Raw genomic sequence first — 18120 nt, forward strand, 5'->3', positions numbered from 1 at the left:
AATAAATAGCAAAGCGTAAGTTTTGACTGGTGCTTAGACATTTCCTAGTTACGTTAAAATTAACTCAAGCAGACAGCAGCACATTAACCTGAATCACACCTGTGAGGAATTTACCTTTTAAATTGGCTTTTCTTTTTTCATCTCCAGGGCCTTAATAAAAGTGTGTTAATACACATGACTATTTTACAATGATAGCTCTAAATAATTTATTTTTTATTTCAAGAAAGAGAAATACACCTTAGAAAAACAAAACCCAAGATTTTATTTTATTTTTAAAGCCATATTTTTGTGCTGGTAGCACTTAGATTGTTCCACATGTGAGATCCATATCTGCATTTCATTACCTGGGTTTGTTCTAAAGAAGATTTATTTTTGTTCTGTGAATAATTTTTGATGGTTCTTGTACATGTACAGATATAGATACGTTTGAGGTCTTTTATTGATAATCTTACAAAGAATTCAAATAAACTTTAAACATTTCAGACTAAAGTTGCTATGGTATGTGACATATTACTCTCTTATTTCTTGCATGTATATCTGGGTGATTAGGACACTTGGAGAAAGACTAAGAAAAAAATATATATGCAGGAACATTATTCTGAAGGTATATTTTAACATTAAAAACAATGTCTTAGAATTTCCCAGCTTACAGGTAAGAAATATTTAGATTTATGGCAAATAGCATGAACATACAGTATGGTTTTGTGATAAGACCCCAGAGAGCTCCTCATTCTGGAGAATTTAAAATCCCTTTAATAGATTGTCACTGGTAATGAAAGCAGCCCCTATATTTGGAACTATGGCCCCACTTGGCTTCCCAAACCACTACTGTCCTCTCTTTAGTCCCCCAGAGAGATTAATGGGGTTTGTTTCAGGATTTGGGTTTTGTTTTTGTTTTTTTGTTTGTTTTGATTTTGTTGTTGTTCTAGTTTGCTTGTTATTCTCAAAGTTATTGTTCCCAAATACCTCCACCTTCCCTTGTTTCATACCAGTTGCATATGACATTTTCTTTTGTGCTGGTGGAGGTCTGAGTTCCACAGTTAGCCTCTTCACATATGTGGAGTTATTTCTCATTCTAAACTCCTTGGAATTAAAAAGTGAAAATGTACTCAAAACCCAGAGAAGACTGTGTGAAAAGGAGACTGCAGATCAGTAGACATGAGCTATTTTTTATTTACTTCAAAGCCAACCCATTTCAATCTGAATTGCTCATCACCTAACGTTTGCTTTAAGACTTCATGGATCTGAAACATCAAAAAGAGAAAAACTGTTAATACTGTCTTGTCGTCTCTATCCTAAACTGTCCACTTATACCCTTCATTTCTCTCAGCCTCCCTCCAGCTGCCTGCCTTTGTCATTAGCACTGTCACCAATGGGAAGGTACATAAATCGGTTTGTTAGGCCCTTTCCAACACCCCAGCCAACAAAGAAAGTTTGATGGTAAAGGAGGCTAAAACAAATGACTTAATCAGTGCTTCTCAACTGGGACTGTTCATCAGAATCACTGCAGAACTTAAAAAAAAACACAAAACACAGCAGGGCTGCCTTTGAGTTCCTCCACTGAACATTTCCATAGACTGTCTCTGAGGACTGGGGCCATGCTTTTCTTTAACTTCCCCAGGGATTCTAACCTCAGCAGGGTTAACAACCACTAGTCCCTATCAAGCTCTGAGGACAGTGTGTGAGTGTCTGTGACAATGTTTCTCTGTCTGTGTCCCTGGAACTGGGATAAGTCAGCTACAGGTGTTTGTCTTCTATGTGGAATTTTCTACGCTGCTAAAACTAATGATATATATTCTACCTTTCTCACACACACCTTGTCCTTACCAATCCCATCCTTTAAATCTGCGAGACAGACATTCTCTCCATTAATATGGAATAGATACATTCCAACTAAGGTGGCCAGAAGATGGAATTCTCCATTTGGACCCCAATCTTCCTATTATTGGATTTAATTTAAGACAGAAGGTAGATTGCTTCTAGTTTGGTCTCCCTACCCTCAAACCTCCCCCACCCAAAAAAAAAAAAAAAAAAAAACCTTGACATTTATAGAGCTGATATTCAACTCTGCAGTCTTAAGTTACTTGGACTTTTACTAAAAAAAAAGAAAAAAATGTATCAGATGCTGAAATTGCATCTTTTGTACCTGTTCTTTCTTCAATAGCAAAATGCACTAAAAGCTCGCCAGACCCCTCCCCGTTCCCTGGCAGACACACACACACACACACACACCATAATTCTTTCTAGAAACCTGAGTTTGCAAGATTTTAGAATAAATTGCCTAGGTGTTCTTTCTTTGGCCTGTGAGTAAATTGCAATAATCTACAAGATACATGCCCGTCTGTAAAGTTATAGTTTGGGCTGGATGACCCATAATGAGCTCTCTGGCTCTGACATTATATGATTATCTGATATAACTGAAATATGTGCCCTTAGGCCAAATTCGAAATCAGCTTGAGGCTTTTGTCACAATATGTAGGAATAATTCTTCCTCTTGACAATCTGCCATCTCTCACATACTAGTACTTTAAAAGAACAAGGAGAAAAAACTCCTGGAAGAAATGTATATTTAGAACAATAATAATATTGATAATAATAGTTAAAGTTAATGTTTATTGAGCACTTACTATGTGCCAATTTGCTAAGCACTTGGAATATTTCATTTAATCTAATACCAACCATATGAGTTAGGTACTAACTTATGAGGAAACTAAGACTCAGAAGAACTAAGTTACTTGCCTAAGGTCACCACAATTAACCAGGAAGCCAAGACCCAAATTCAGGTCCTTCTGACTATGCTGCCTTAATTTGGTGTGTGTGTGTGTGTGTGTGTATTAATCCTCACCTGAGAATTTTTAAGAGAGTGTAAGAGAGAGGGAGAGACAGAGAGAAACATTGATGTGACAAAGACACATAAATTGGTTGCCTCTGCACACACCCCAAGCAGGGCCTGGGATCAAGCCTGCAACCGAGGTATGTGCCCTTGACTGGAATTGAACCGGGGACCCTTCAGTCCAAAGGCTGATGCTCTATCCACTGAGCCAAACCCGCTAGGGGTTCTCTCTCTCTCTCTCTCTCTCTCTCTCTCTCTCTCTCTCTCTCTCTCTCTCTCTCTCTCTCTCTCTCTCTCTAAATTTGTTGGCAAAAGTTACAAAAAAGATCTGAAAAGATCTCGGAATATGAGCCAACCTGTCACCATGAGCCAAATTGATAGCAATGGGAACAGATGAGCGAATTTTTCAAAGCTTTCTCTCTCCCTATATTGGTTTTGACAGTATTGCCTTGCATTGTCAAGTCATCTGGTCAAAATTAGAAGTGGGCAGAAATCTCACCTCACTCAAAAATTGGTCTTTCATATCTTCTAAGTCCATCAGAGCTGGGATGGTAAAATCTGCTTTCAGGATTCCAAAGAATTGCTCTGAAAAAGAAAGGGCTACCTGGTTCAGGGGAAATTATCTTACTGCCATTTGAAAACTTCAAGTTCTTAGTAGTCAGAGTGCACACTGGACACCACAGATGGCACATGTGATTTAGGGTTTCAAAAAGGGAGAGGAAAGAGCCTACTGAACAGGAGAATGCTTGGCCACAATTAGGACCAACCAACAGTGGCTGAAAGAGTCTTATGTCGTAGGGTAACACTGGCCCTCCTCACACATCAGGCAGTTATTTTCCATTCTGTATTTCCCACCTTCCTCTTAATAACTCTATTAAGTAGCTGCTGGAAATATACACCCCCTCCCTGAGCCCACATTCGTAAAGACCCACTCTGCCCCAGAAAACTAAGTTGTCTAAGCCTACAAACAAGCTCAGCCTTCGGCCGTGGGCCACTGTAATCATCACAGAACTACCAGCTCATAGTAAGACTACTTTATATTTGTATAGCACTTTATGGTTTATGAAGTACATAATTATTTCACTGTGATGTAGGCAGGGTAGTTTTTAACTCCACCCCTTTTGCAGGTGAGAAATGAGAGATTCCACAGTGAGGAAAAGGCTCACTAAGCTTTCACAGCCGTCAGGGAGCTAACTAGGATCCTCACCCTTGTTCCTCCTGCTGCTGTTCCGAACCTTCCCACCATCTCACGCTGCCTCATAAGAAGGTATCAAGGAATCTGTGCGAAGGAGTGGCTGTCCACATCGAACTGCTTACTTGTTACAAGTGAGCGGGAACTTGGTAACCAGAAGCAGTTACCTGATTCTGGCGCTGGGGGTTTTCCTTGTGGCTCCAGGTAGTTAGATGTGCTCACATGTTGGGCCGGCTTGGCAGCAGTTGTATCTCTTATCTCAGTGCCACTTTCTTCACTGGGCATAGCTGCAGGAGGGGAAATGAAGGAGTTACTGCAAAGATGGCCAGTAGCAAGGCAGTCTGAGGTTGGTGACTGCCCCTGAGCTGGGAGACAGGCCTGGGCCTCACTGCCCATGCACACAGTTGGTGCAGAAAAGTTCAGGTGGGAAGCTGAGCCCCTGCCAGCCCTCTTGCCTGCAGGCTGATGTTCCAGCCCTTGAGTTGCTACTCCATCATCTCATCAAGTGCCCCTGGTACAGGATGTGTGGGGCTTGTGCAATGTTATGAGATTTCTACTCAGTAGCAAACGTTTTCTTTTGGCAGTTCCTACCCAAGAGGCCCCGACCCCTTATGTCTGATAGCCACACTGAGCCCCACCATTGGCATCCAGGGACCCCCAACATCTTCATCAAAGCGTGTTATCAAAATATTTCAGAACCAAGCTCAGCCTCCCCACAACCCCCTCTGCCCTGCAAGGTTACCCCTCTGCTGAGGCACCAGCCAGGGACCCCAGGTGCCCTCAGCTGCACCCTTACTCCCTGTCACTTGCTCTCATGTTCAGTCACCAAAGTCCTGTCAGTGCCTTGCTGGTATCTTTTATTTCAAACATGGAAATAACCATATTGATTTTATGGTATATTACTGTTAAGTATTTAAGCAAAAGTATCCCTCCGATGACCCAGGGGCAACCACTATTAACTTGAATTTTTTTAATTTGAATGCGTAAAAATCTACCTTATTCATATATATATATATATATATATATATATATATATATATTGATTTCAGAGAGGGAGAGATAGAAACATCAATGATAAGAGAGAATAATTGATTGGTTGCCTCCTGCATGCCCCACACTGGGGATCGAGCCTGAATCCTGGGCATGTGCCCTTGACTGGAATCGAACCTGGGACCCTTCAATCCACAGGCCGGTGCTCTATCCACTGAGCCAAACCAGCTAGGGCAAGGCTGTGCAGTATTTCATGTACCCAAACTTATTTCACCAACTTGCTTTCAGTGGATATTAGATTGTCTCCAGTTTTTCAATGTAATAAACAGTACTGCAACCAACAACCCCATGTGTGGAGGATGCGTGCACTGGTATATGTGTACACCTTGTGCTATTATTTCCTTAATAAATGTCCGTGGGTAGAATTTCTGTATGGAAGGGGTGTGCCCATTTCAAAACTGACATGCATCACCAGGATGGCAGCGCCAGTTTACTTTCCTACCCAATGTCTGAGATCGCTGATTTTCCCCTGTTCTCGTCAGCTTTATCACCCTTTAAATCTTTACCAAACTGGTAAGTAAAAAAATTCATTGAAAAAAATACAGCTTGCTTTTAATTTGCATTTCTGTGATAAAGCTGAGCATTTTTAAGTGTGTTTGTATTTCTATCTCTTCAGTTAATGTCACTTGCATAATATGTAAAATCACTTCCCTCACGTCCCTTCTCATTCTGCTGCTCCAGACCTGCCCTGGGTTCCTTCCACTCCTGGCCAGCCGCCTCCTCAAATGACATCTTCCTTCCCCACCCCAAGAATTGTCAATGTCTTTAATGAAATGAGTAAATCTGTAAAATCCAGAAACACTCACATCTCATCCCCTGAATATCACCACTGTTAACATTTTCACACATCTCCTCCCAATCTGTTGATGTTTCCTTTCAACATTGTGTGACTGTATTGTGTGGATAATGTTGATTCATGCTTTTTTCCTTTAGCATCTTAACACAGTCATTGTCCCATGTCATCATAACTGCCTTGCTTCTATTAACTACAGATCTGAGCATTTGGCTCACTCTGATGGTTCCACCACTGGCTGCGGGATCAGGTCCTTCAGAGTTTGGCCCCAGACTACTTGTTCCCGCTCACCCCTTGCCACTGCCTTCCCAAAAATGTGACCTCCATCTGGTCACATCAGACTGCTGGCCATTTCCAAACCACATACTTTCACGTCTACCTGCCTTTGCCTATGCAAATCCTTCTGCTCTCTGCTGCCTGATGAAATCCCCCCATTACCTTTTGTCCAATTGTAGTCATTCCCCCTTACCCCTGGGGATATACACTGAGTGGCCAGATTATTATGATCTCTGAATGCATAATAATCTGGCCACTCAGTGTATATCCTCTAATCTAATAATAGACAAATATGCAAATTGACCGCACCTTCGCTACACCTAAGCCATGCCCATCAGCCAAGCCACGCCCACCAACCAATCAAGACGAGTATGCAAATTACCCCAACAAAGATGGCGGCTAATTTGCATATCAAGACAGCGTCGAAAGAAGCCAAGAGCTGCAGAAGGGAGTAAAACTTCGAAGAAGCAAGCAAGCCGGGGGGGGGGGGGGGGAGGAGAAGGGAGGAGCGAAGTCAGGGCCGGGGGCGAAGGGAAAAGCAGGCGGGCTGGTGGAGAAGGCGGGGCGGGTGACAAGGGAGGAGCGGAGCCGGGGCCGGGGGCAAAGGGAAAAGCAGGCGGGCTGGCGGAGAAGGTGGGGAGGGCGACAAGGGAGGAACGGAGGCGGGGTAGAGTGCAGCAGGAAATCCTATTGCAGGATTTTTCCTGCAACGGGAACGCTAGTATATAATAAAAGGCTAATATGCAAATTGTCCCCTCTACAAGGAGTTCGACCAGCAGGCAGGCCGGCCAACTGCCCATGTCCCCTCCCTCCCCCCCTTGGCCCCCCTCTCCCCCCACCCCGCGGCCAGGCTGGCTGGACCCCACCCATGCACGAATTCATGCACCAGGCCTCTAATACACAGACACACACACAACACACACACACACACACACACACAGAGTGGTCAGATTATTATGCGTTCAAAGATCATAATAATCTGGCCACTCAGTGTATGTTCCAATTTCTTCCATGGGTGCTTGAAACCATGGATAGTATCAAATTCTGTATGTACACTTACGTGTTTTCCTATACATGCATACCTATGATAAAGTTTAATTTATAAGTTAGGCACAGTAAGAGATTGACTTTGTGCTAATCCCTCTCCCTTCCCCTTCCCCCTCCCCCTCTCCTCCCTCTTTCAATTGATGGCTACTAAGTGTCTAATGGGCAGGTAGCCCATACAGCAGCGATTTTCAACCTTTTTCACCTCATGGCACAAATAACTGATGACTAAAATCGCTGCTATACAGTGTGGGCAGAGTGAGACAGCCCAAGATTTCATCATGCTATTCAGAACCACCATGCACAGTTTAAATCGTATGAATTGTTCATTTCTGGAATTTTCCATTTAATACATATTTTCAGACTGTGGTTGACCACAGGTAACAAACTGAGAGTAAAACCCTGGATAAGAGGGACTACTGTACCACCTTCCCAGGCAGAGTGGAAGTCCCTCTCCTGCCAGGGCTCTGGTTCACACTGGAGCGGCGCCTACCAAACTGCCGGGCTGTCTCTCTCGGCCCCTGTTAGCTAAGCTCTTTCAGAAACAGGAAGAGGCCCTGCCGGTCTTGGTATCCACAGTCCACTGCCTGTTCAAAACAGGTACTCAGGAAGTGGTTGTTGGATTAAATCATCCACCAGTGTGCAAAAGCCTGGAGAAGATACGGAGGCATAAAACAGTCCCTGCCCGTGAGATCCCACAGTCCCGTGAATTCCTAATTGTGATCGTTCACAATCATTTGTAATGAATAAGATTAAAATGAGGTAAGGACAGAGGCAGGAGATGAATGAGTCACAAGTCATTTCACTAGAGCACTGAGGTTAAAATGGTAATAACCACCATTTCTTGAGTATCTGCCAGATGCCAGACACTGAAAGCTACCTCATGGCAATGGCATTCTCCCCCCCCCCTTTCTTCCCCGCTCCTCCTCTAAAGATGAGAAAAACGAAGTTCCGAGAGGGTAGGAAACTTGCCTAAGGACACACAGTAGGTAGTAGAGCCAACATTCCGTCAGTCAGTCTTCTGCATCTAAGTAGAGTGTTTCTCCCCCAGACCGTCCACCCAAATTATTGCCCACGGAGGATTGGGGGGCGGGGGGCTGGCTCCGGGGACAGCATCACCTGCGGGTGGCCCGGCACGCCCCACCCGCCCAGCCTCAACCCCTCCACCTGGGCGTGGAAGCCAGGGCGGGGGCTCCCCAAAGGAAGACCCGGCCCTGAGGCCGGCGGCGCTGGTCCCCAGGCCCCACCTTCGAGGGCGGGCGGGCACGTGCTCCGGCCCTGGCCGCTCCCAGCAGCCCCCGGGCGAGCGGCCCGCGTGGGCTGCGCACTCAGAGCGCAGGGTGCGCAGTGCGCGGTGTTCCTCCCGCCCAGCGGGCTCCCTGAACCCAAGGCCCCGAGCCGCTGTCTTGGGCCCGGAAAGCTCATGGAGGCTCAGAACCGCGCGACCGGCGGCAGGTAAGTGGCCGACGCAGAGCACCGCCATCCTGGGGGAAACTGAGGCACCGCAGGGTGAGCCGAGCCAGCCCCTCCCCCCACCCCGCGGCTGCCCCCTGCGGAGTCACGGACCTGCCGTAGGTCATGGGGTCCAGGGCCTTTCCTTGGGGACAGAGGTGTCCCTCAGGGCCACAGCCCCTGGGGTCTGGGGAGCCGCCGGGCCCTCGGAGGCAAGAGCGCCCAGGGCGGGCTGTGCCCTGGACGGGGCCAAGGCCCCAGGCGCTGGGAGGAAGCCCGAGTCCGAGGGTGGCCCCGGCCCTGCGGTTCCTTGGCACCGCGCCCTGCGCACCCACTGTGACAGCGAAGCAGGGAGGGCCTCCTGAACCCGCTGGGTGCGGCCTGGGCGGCAGCCGGGTGCCAGTTGAGACCTTAGACTCTAAGGCTTAGAGGGAGAGCAGAAGACACTCTTCCCGGCTCCTGAACCAAATCTGACCACAGACCGGCCCTGGTGCTGTGAGGGCCACATTCCTTAGCTCACAGGGGGCCCCTGCAGGATCTGGGGGTCCCCGCCCAGTACCCCCCAACCCACCTGCAGCTCCTACCTGCAAGCCCCCACCCAGTCTACCTCCACTCCCCTTTGCAAGCTAACTCTCTGCCTTCAAAATCACTTCCTCCTCCTGGAAACCCCCAGGAGCTGGGACGGGCCCCTGCCATGTCCCCATCATGCCTGTGACTACACAGTCACCACCGCCTTTCACAAGTTTCTCCCAGCGGGCCCTGCCTTTTGTCTGTGTCCCCAGGATGAATGAAGCTCTGGGAGCAAATCCCCTACTTTTCTCCATGTCCTCCAAAAGGGCAGTATTATCTTTGTCTGAAGTAGGAATCTGTAAAGAAGCCAGCAGAACTGGGACCATGCCCTCCGTTATCCTAATTGGCTTCGAAACGCTTGGGAAGCAACACGAAGTAATCGTTCTGAAGATGCTTCAGGAATTTAAAAATGCTAAAGGAACACTGTCACTGTCATTCCCAGCCTTGTCCCCACAGCTCACCTCTCCTCTCCTCCCCTCCCAGAACTAGAAGGGATTCCACAGGCACCTCTCTGGTGCGTCCCTTTCTGGATATCCAGCCTCAGAGGCCTCTGATGATTTTTCCGCTCAGCGTCTCAGGCCCTGGTCACCTCACCTGAGAGACTGACTGCACAGCCTGTCTTGGCCTCCTGGCCCTGGAAGGGCAAGTTCAGTGGCCCAGTTCAAGGAGGGGGGTTGACAGTAACCGAGGCCTCCTCCTCCGGACCCCAGCTCACCAGACGAGTGCTGACCCAGGGAGATCCCTCTCCGTGTGCGTAAGTGGCCCTTGGTTGCCATCCAGTTGGCCCACCTCTTTTCTGGCCTCTCCCAGGCCCTTGAGGAGGACCCATGGGACCCACCCTGTGCTGCCGATTTCAGGCCACTTCCAGACCCTGGCGACCCCAGGATCCAGCCAAGAATTAGGCCACGCACCCGTACAGAGCAGAAAACAGGAGCGTACCTGGTCTGGGCGTCATCCCCTCGGTCACTTCCGAGGAGGGAGTGCGGATAAGCTGGGGGAGTGCTGCCGACTGCCGGTGTCCAAGAGAGGGGTCTGCAGGTAAAGACGGAGTGAGTGTGAGGGGACCCCCACTCCCAGGTCTGTCGCAGGCCAGACTCGGGAGGACGCATGTATTGTACACCTAGTCAGTCGTGCCCACCACAGCTTCAATCCGCACAACAGCCCTGCAAGGCCTCCCTTCTGATCTTACACAATAAGGAGTTTCTTTGGGGCTGATAAAAATGTCCTAAATTTAGGTAGTGCTGATTGGACAATCCTGTGAATGTACTAAAACCCATTGAATCAGACACTTCAAAAGAGTGAATTTTATCACAATAAAGCCAGTTACAAAAGAAAGAAAGAAGGAAGAAGATAAGAAGCCTGCTGCTGAGGAGGCAAACTATGCACAAGATCCAAACAGCCAGGGTGGCCTCTGGCTCGCAGCATTCATAGTGACAATAGCAATGACAGTTGCTCAGATCTGCGGGGTGCTTCATTCTGTGCCAGGGGCTCTCCGAGGTCCTTTATACGCACCCTCATTCAGCCCTCAAAGCCATCCTGTGAGGCGGGTCATCGGGTCATTGGTACCATTTTGTTAAATATATTTTCCCGATGAAAAGGAGACTCGTTTCTAGCAAGTGGTAAAATCTGATTCCAAAGCCCCTGCTTTCAACCACTTCATTGCCCAATAACCAATTCCTGTTGCTAATTGGGAATGCCCGGAGGCTGGATGGGGCCTGGTCCATTCTCTAAAGAGCTCTCAGAATTAAGATAAGCTTTGCTCCAAAACTCAGTTACCCTCCGACTAGAAGTGCTTCCTTAGGTCTATCTTCAGTGTCTCCTGCTGCCAAAGCAAACCCATTTCCCATCCCGTGCAGACCAAGGGCCAGCAGGGAGGACTGCCACGCACCATAGAAGCAGATGAAGGGTTGCAGGGAAGAGCAGACCACTGAATAAACTCTGGGGGTGTAGCGTACGTAGGTGCGGAGCCCCGCACACAGTCCTGCCCCAAACTTGGGCACCTGCAGCCAGGCGGGGATGCTGGCACCCAAGTCGCTGGACCAGCTTAGAGACCCAGAGGCCGCGTTGAAGTAGAGGCCAATCCAGGCCTCGGTGTCACTGGTGATGGACTTCAGGGCCTCCACGCCTGCCTCGTCAGTCACCATCTGCAGGTCAGCCAGGTCTGTGTGGTGGGTACGGCAGTACAGCAGGGCTGACAGCCATGTCATTCCTTGGTTAAATCGTTTGAAGGTCAGTCTGCCAATCTGGACCACAGCTGGGGGAAAAGAACAGAAAGACCGAACACCTGTGATTCTAAACAAGGGAAGTTTGGAAAGGGCATGGTCTGGCACCACCCGAGGGATTGATTCCGGACGGAGACCTGAGAAAGGAAACACCTCTGTTTGCGGAATTGGGAGTCACATCCTCAGATTCAAATGGGGCCCCTAACTCTGACACATACCTGTGCACGGAAGCCCATCAAGATTTGCCTGGCATTTCCCTCACTTCCCCTGTCTGAACTGATTTTTAATGCACATAATACTCACCAGTCCTGAGCTTCGCAGGTGGATACATCCTCTTTTAAAAACCTCACTGTAACCCTGAGAAGTAGGTGTTACTAACTCCATTTTATAGAGGAGAAAAGAAAGGCTTAGGGAGATGATGACCTGCCCAAACTCATGCCATATTGCCTGGCAAGACAAGGGGCACACGCAGGTGTGCCCACCTTGGAAAACTGTCATTTTCACTCCACAACGCCATACTCCATAACAGGCAGAAAACCAACTCCACAAGACAGGTTGATGGAGGAGTGTGCTAGTATTTCCTTTGTCACAGAATCTCTCTACACCAGACATGAAGGGGTGACATTTTTTTAATACCAGGGCAGTGATATCCAGAGGGAAATCCCCCACCCCCACGAGAGGGATAGGCCTGGGCTGTGAGGAGGTGCCTCCTGCACCTCACTCCCGAGCCATGGAGGTGGGGGCATCTGAAGAGCTGGGGTGCAGCCTGGGCTCTGCCACTGTTTGGTTGGGGCCCTTGGCCAAGTCACCTCCCCCACTGGATCCGTCTCCCCAGGGGTGTCAGCCTGGGGGCAGCAAAGCCAGGGATCCCTGAGCCAGGGGGAGGGGTGGGGGGACCCAGGTGCGGCGACCCTGCCAGCTGGTTTCAGTGGGTCCGTCAAGCAGAAGGCAGGCCCCTGGGTCTGCACCTGGCTGTGGAGTGGTGGTCAGGCTGAGAACGGGCTCCTCGAGGTTGTAGTGTCTCTCCAGAGGATCTGGAAGACAGAAACAGACCTAAAGTTACGGGGCAGGCGTGGGCTGCCGGGGATCCTCTGCAGGCACCAGGAGCTGCCACGCTGAACTTGGGAGAAGCCTAACTCAAGTTAGACAGACTCCTTTGTTCCTATTGACATTCATTCTATAAAAGTATTGAGCTGCTGTGTGGCAGATGGTATTCTAGGCCCTGGAAATATAGTGGAAATAAGATAAGCAGGATCTTTGCTCTCAAAGAGAATAGGAGAAGGAACCCGCCTTGGGGCAAAGGCCAGGTCCTTGGGTGGGAAGGGGCCACATGGGTTTGAATGTGTGTAAGCAAAATGTCTGATTTACATGTTTAAGAGTTCCTTGTATAGGGAGCCCACTGTAGGTGGGGCAGACCCCAGGAGGAGGGGGTGTGCTAGTGGGTGGGCCCGCAGAGAGAGGAGAAGTGGGTGGAGTCAGGACTTGTCTAGGTGGCGCCCTGGACACCAGACTTAGTATTAGAAAGCACCTCATACACACTTCCTTGGTGGGGCTCCCATCCCAGCACACCACTCCCACTGCATCCGGAATCCTGGGTCACACCTGGGCCACTGCGGGCTACATTTCAAGGCTCTCTGACAAACATGGTGGAGAATTGGGGATTCATCAGGTCGGTCCTCTGGGCCCCTATTTGAGGGGTCGGGGTGGTATTGAGTTGGGCAGGCCTTGACTGACTGAGAGAAAAGCAGAAACTGGCGTTGTTACCAGGAAAGTGCTCTCTGGTCTCTAACCATGCCCATGTGATCTCAGACAGAGGTCAGTGGAATGGGCCACCCGGGCAGAGGGGCCAGCGCAGGGCAAGGATGGCCAGTACCAGGTGCATTGAGCACGATGGGGGACTTCCTGCAGAGACGCCCCAAGGAGCTGGCCGCACCCACCCTCTTCCCAGAAGCAGGAAGCCCCCCAGAGAGTGGCTGGCCTACACTACTCCCCACCCTCCCCTCCCTCCTCCCCCCTCCGCCTCCCTCTCCCCCTCCTCCCCACCCTCCCCCAGGAGACAGAACCACCCTGTGCTTTAAGAAAAGAGGAGAGACCGAATTCTGCTAGTTTCTGCACAGAGGCAAATGAATCCCCAACCTGCCTGCCTTCTTCCTCTCTTTCTTTTTTCTCTTCTCCTAAATCTTTAATTGGCAGAAGGAGGGGACAAAGTGGAACATTCCAGATTTTAGTTTTTCTCTACCCTGATTTATACCCATTTCACTGACGGACTCTTGGAAATGAGGGACAGAAGAGAGAAATTAAGGCTGAGGAATGTAGCCAGCGGGGCTAAGGTAATAGTTAATTGGAAAGACCTGAGCTCTCTCGCTTTCATTTGCTCGCGAAAAGCGGCCCTGGGAGGAAGACTGTGTCCAGACTGTGGCTGTGAACACACCGTGGTAGCAGATGAAGGGCTTCTGAGCTGTGCACGAGGCGGCCCCCAGGCTGGGGATAATGGACACGGAGTACAGCGTGGCACAGATGCCCTCCTTGAAGACGGGCAGCGGGCTCCACATCGGAGTGGTGAAGGTGGAGCCGCTGGACCAGCTCAGGCCGCCGATGCGCACGTTGTAGAAGAGGCCGATCCACGCCTGAGTGCCGCTGGTGAGGCTGTAGAGGGTCATCACGCTGCTCACGCTGTTCATGCTCTGCAGGTCGGCCAGGTCCGTGTGGTGCCCCCGGCAGTACCGCAGGGCGTCCATCCAGCTCAGCTTCTCCTCCACCCTCGAGAATGTCTTGCCATCGCTCACCAGCTCCTGGGCTGGGGCAGGAGAGGCTGTCACCATATGGCCATCTCCACCCCCACCCCACTCCCCCGCGAGTTCTCAAAGCCAGCCTCTTCTCTTCCACTCTGTCCCTTGCTGCTGGCCCTCCCGTTGCCCATAGCTCTGCCTCTCAGCCTTTGCACGAGCTGCTCTCTCTCGTCCCCAGAAGAACTGGCCACCTCTGTGCGCTCCCTCAATCCCCTCACCTCCCCCTTCCCTTTGCCCAGCTAGTGACTCAACCCTGTGCCCCATTCTGGGTCGGTGCCCTGCCTGTGGGCTGCGGTGCACCTTGTCAGTGCTTACCAATAGTAGATAGTGTTTACCGAGCACTCATGATTTCCAGCAACCCCCTAGGACAGGTGTCCCTGTGCTATTTGACCACTGAGGAAACCAAGTCCAGAGAGTTGAGTGACTTGGCCACCCACCCAGTGGGAAGGGGTAGAGCCAGGACCCAAGGGCCGTGGGTGGGGTTTCCAGGTCCAGGCCCTTAGTTATCCCATGTACCGCCCTGACGTAGGTGTCAGGGGCTCGGAATAGGGGCTGCGCATAGAATCACCTGGGGAGCCTTTCAAATACACGAATGCTCAGGCCCACCCTACAGCAAGGATCGGAATGTGCCGGGACCAGCATCAGAATTTTTTAAAAGCCCCCGGGGAAAGGACCTTTTTGCTTGTCTGTCTCCTCCACCAGGTCCAGGCACCTTGGGAGCAATGAAAAAGCCATATTCATCATGCTCTCAGCAGCCAGCACATCAGAACGGCTCCATGTGTTGAAAATGAATGAATGAACTAATGAGCAAATTACACTTCTCCTGGGAACCAGCCTCAAGACCTCTGTGTTCGCTTCCTTGCTTCCTGACTCCATACCCTTGCAACTCTGCCCAGGTCCCAGCAACTCTGCCCAGGTCCCTCGGTGCAGAGGGGTCAAGAGGGATGAAGGGCCTGGGGCCAGGATCTTGGGGGGTCCTAGGCCTTAAGGAACCAGCCTCAAGCCAGATGCCGTAGGAGAGGAAGATAAGACAGAAGAACTGGCACACAGAGTGCCCAGCCTGTGCCCTGTGTGGGGGGCACGGGGAAAGGACCAGGAAGGCACTTGCCAAAAGGAACGAAGCTGCTCACACCCACCAGAGTTCCAGAAGCCACCTGTCGCTGAGAAGAATTGGAGAAGCGCTGTGTCAGAGGAAAGAAAGAAGTTATTCTTTCATATGATGTGTGAATCACTTGGAATCCTCACCAGAGGATAGTTTTTCCATTGATTTTTTTTTTTTTTTTTTTTAGAGTGGATGGAGAAATCGGGGGGCGGGGGAGAAACATCGATGTGAGAGACACATTGATTGGTTGCTTCCCACAGGTGCCGAGGGTAGAATCAGCAACCCAGGTAGTTCCCTTTACCAGAAATTGAACCATGACCCTTTGGGCTGACACTCTAACCACTGAGCACACCAGCCAGGGACACTTTGCCATGTTTTATCCTAATCTGTTTAATTTTTTCAAATCACTGCCGGTGGCCCACCAAATTGATTTTAGGCTCTAATGAAAAACCCCGCTGCCCCGCTGATCTCCTGGCTTCATGCAGTGTCCTGGGGCCTCCCAGGTTCTGCCTCCCACCACTGAACTCCTGCATGTGTCCTTCCGGCTGTCATTCTGTCCACACACACAGATTCACCTTCCGTCTGCTCCGTCCTGGTGCCCCCAGCTCATTACATGGCTCCCTCCCTCCCTCCAGGGTCTCCAGCCCCAGCCCAGGAGTCACGGCTGGTCCCTCTCTTTCTCCCATTCCTGGCATCCAGTCTCACAGCAAATCCCGTCAGCTCTACCCAATGTGTATCTTGAGCCTTCATGAACTTTCCATTTCTTTCCATGCCCACTGCCACCCTGGCCCAAGTCACTGGCCTCTCACTGGGACTCAGCACTGGCCCCAGGGGGTCTCGCTGCTGCCCTCATGGACAGAAGGACCTTTCTAAGATATTCCTTCTTGTCACCCTGACTATTTCCTTAACTGCACTTGTCACATTCTGCAATCATTTTATTTACTGTCTTCTTGCCGAATGTCTTTAACCCCCGCTAGACCCTGAGCTCTGTGAAGCCACGCACCTATGAGGCACTTCATTACTACATGTTGGTCAGATGCCTCCGTGAGGACATGAGTGAGTGGAAGGAGATGAAGCACAGCAGGCTCTGGGTTCTGGCCCCTGGGCCTCAGAAAGGGAGGGACGGGGGAGAGGAGCCCAGCCAGGGGCAGGGGGAGAGGAGGCTGAGACCTCCGTCACCAGGCCTGACTGACAGTTGAAAAACATTGTTTTCCACTTTGTTTCCCCTTCAGCCTCAAAACCTGGGAACCTCAGAGGACAAGCACCCTTCTCTGGGACCCATGCAGGGAGCCCAGTGTGTCGGGGGGTGGGGAGGAGGAAGAGGGGTACGCGGGGTCCTTACCTGCTGCGCAGAGCAGGCTTCGTAGCCCCAGGCTCAGCATGGCTGCAGCACAAGGCAGGCTCCTCACCTCTGGCAGCGACTGCACCTGAGCCTCTGGTCTCCTCTTCCTTGCCCTCCACTCTCCTTCTACCCAAACTGCAGATTTTACTAAACAAATACTTACTCGGTGCCTACTGCCTGCCAGCCACTGTGTGAGGTGCTGGGGGAGCAGCTGGAAGAAAGCGGAGAAGATGTGTGTCCTCCTGCCAGCGGCAGGGATGGCCTCAGGGGTCAAGAAACTGATGAGTGGAGATGAGGGGAGGCCGGCTCTGGGGCGGCAGGAGTGGGCGGCAGAGGGCGGCCAGGTTAGGCCCATGGAGGAGAGAAAGGGGTGTTGGGGAGGGAGAAGGAATGGGTATGTGTGGGCCAGGCTTTGCTGGACTCTCCTCCCTCACAGCAGCCACACCAGCCACCGGGGAGGCTGGGACCCCCATGTCACAGGTGAGAAAGTTGTGGCTCAGAGAAGTGAAATAACTTGCTCAGGGCATAGTGGGAAGCAGCAGGGCAGCAGTTCAAACTCACTGGCAAGCGTAAGGTGGGGAGGCAATGGGCCCCCACAAGTCCTACCTCGGTGAGATCAGAGGCCTGCCCAGGTCCAGGCTTGGCTCCCAGTTAAGCACAGACCAGAGACCAAGGCACTTTCTCTGGGGAAGCAAGAACAGCTCAGACTCTCTCTCTTTCCTTCTCCCTCCCTCCCAGCATCCTGTTTGTGTCCAGCTTCTCTCTGTTCCCCTAAGGGCTGAGCTTTTGGAAACCACAGCCTGGAAGACTCTCTTTATCCTGCTCTCCACCCTTCACATCCTTCCCAGAGGGAAGAGCAAACAGCCCTCTGAAAGGCAGAGGCGGGAGCTGGTAATGCTTCCGCAGTCACGTCCTGCCACCGTGTTCTCTTGTGCAGCGATGGCCTCCGATGACTCGGTCCCAGGGACACAACCCCGTTTGCCTCGGCCTCTGAGGGTCACTCCCTGGGGATAGGAGGGAAGCTGGCCCTCCTGGCCTGGGAAACACCACCCCCCGCCAGGAGCACCTCTCTTGATTTAAGGGCCCTACTGGGCACCCTGGGGTTGAAATCCCAGTTCTCTTTTCTCTGGAGAGACTGTGAGCTCCCTGAGAACAGAGACTGCGCCTGACCACCCATAACAAGGGCAGCAGACCTCTCAGTAAGGCTCTGCGTTATGGTTTGTATTCGGAAGACTTGCTATTGTTATTCTCTTTGGATTCCCACTCCTACCTAGGACCCTGTCTGGCACCCAGCGCTCTTGAATGCAGGGCAGGGGAGGGGGCTGGTGATGAGGGAGGAGGACCGCCCTGCTCCCCAGGACTCGAGTTTCACTGGTGTTGTGTCAGGAAAGCCAGGCAGGGGAGGGGGAAGGGGTGAGGGAGAAGGAAAGCCAGGCAGGGGGAAGGGGTGAGGGG

At 50.9% G+C, this 18120-nt stretch overlaps 1 protein-coding gene across 1 annotated transcript; it reads right to left on the reverse strand.

Moving 5' to 3' along the window:
• Positions 1-1153: 1153 nt before the first annotated feature.
• On the reverse strand, positions 1154-16705 carry CLEC20A (C-type lectin domain containing 20A). The gene is made up of 8 exons (XM_054712292.1): positions 16666-16705; positions 13864-14229; positions 12401-12466; positions 11099-11464; positions 10150-10242; positions 4193-4312; positions 3333-3418; positions 1154-1244 (listed from the first exon to the last, which is right to left on the reverse strand). Exons 1-8 carry the CDS (start codon positions 16703-16705, stop codon positions 1164-1166), a joined length of 1218 nt encoding a protein of 405 aa, XP_054568267.1. The 3' UTR covers positions 1154-1163.
• Between the last annotated feature and the right edge of the window lie 1415 nt (positions 16706-18120).

The sequence above is a fragment of the Eptesicus fuscus genome, chromosome 22 (genome assembly GCF_027574615.1).
Source record: "Eptesicus fuscus isolate TK198812 chromosome 22, DD_ASM_mEF_20220401, whole genome shotgun sequence".
NCBI classification, from domain to species: Eukaryota; Metazoa; Chordata; class Mammalia; order Chiroptera; family Vespertilionidae; genus Eptesicus; species Eptesicus fuscus.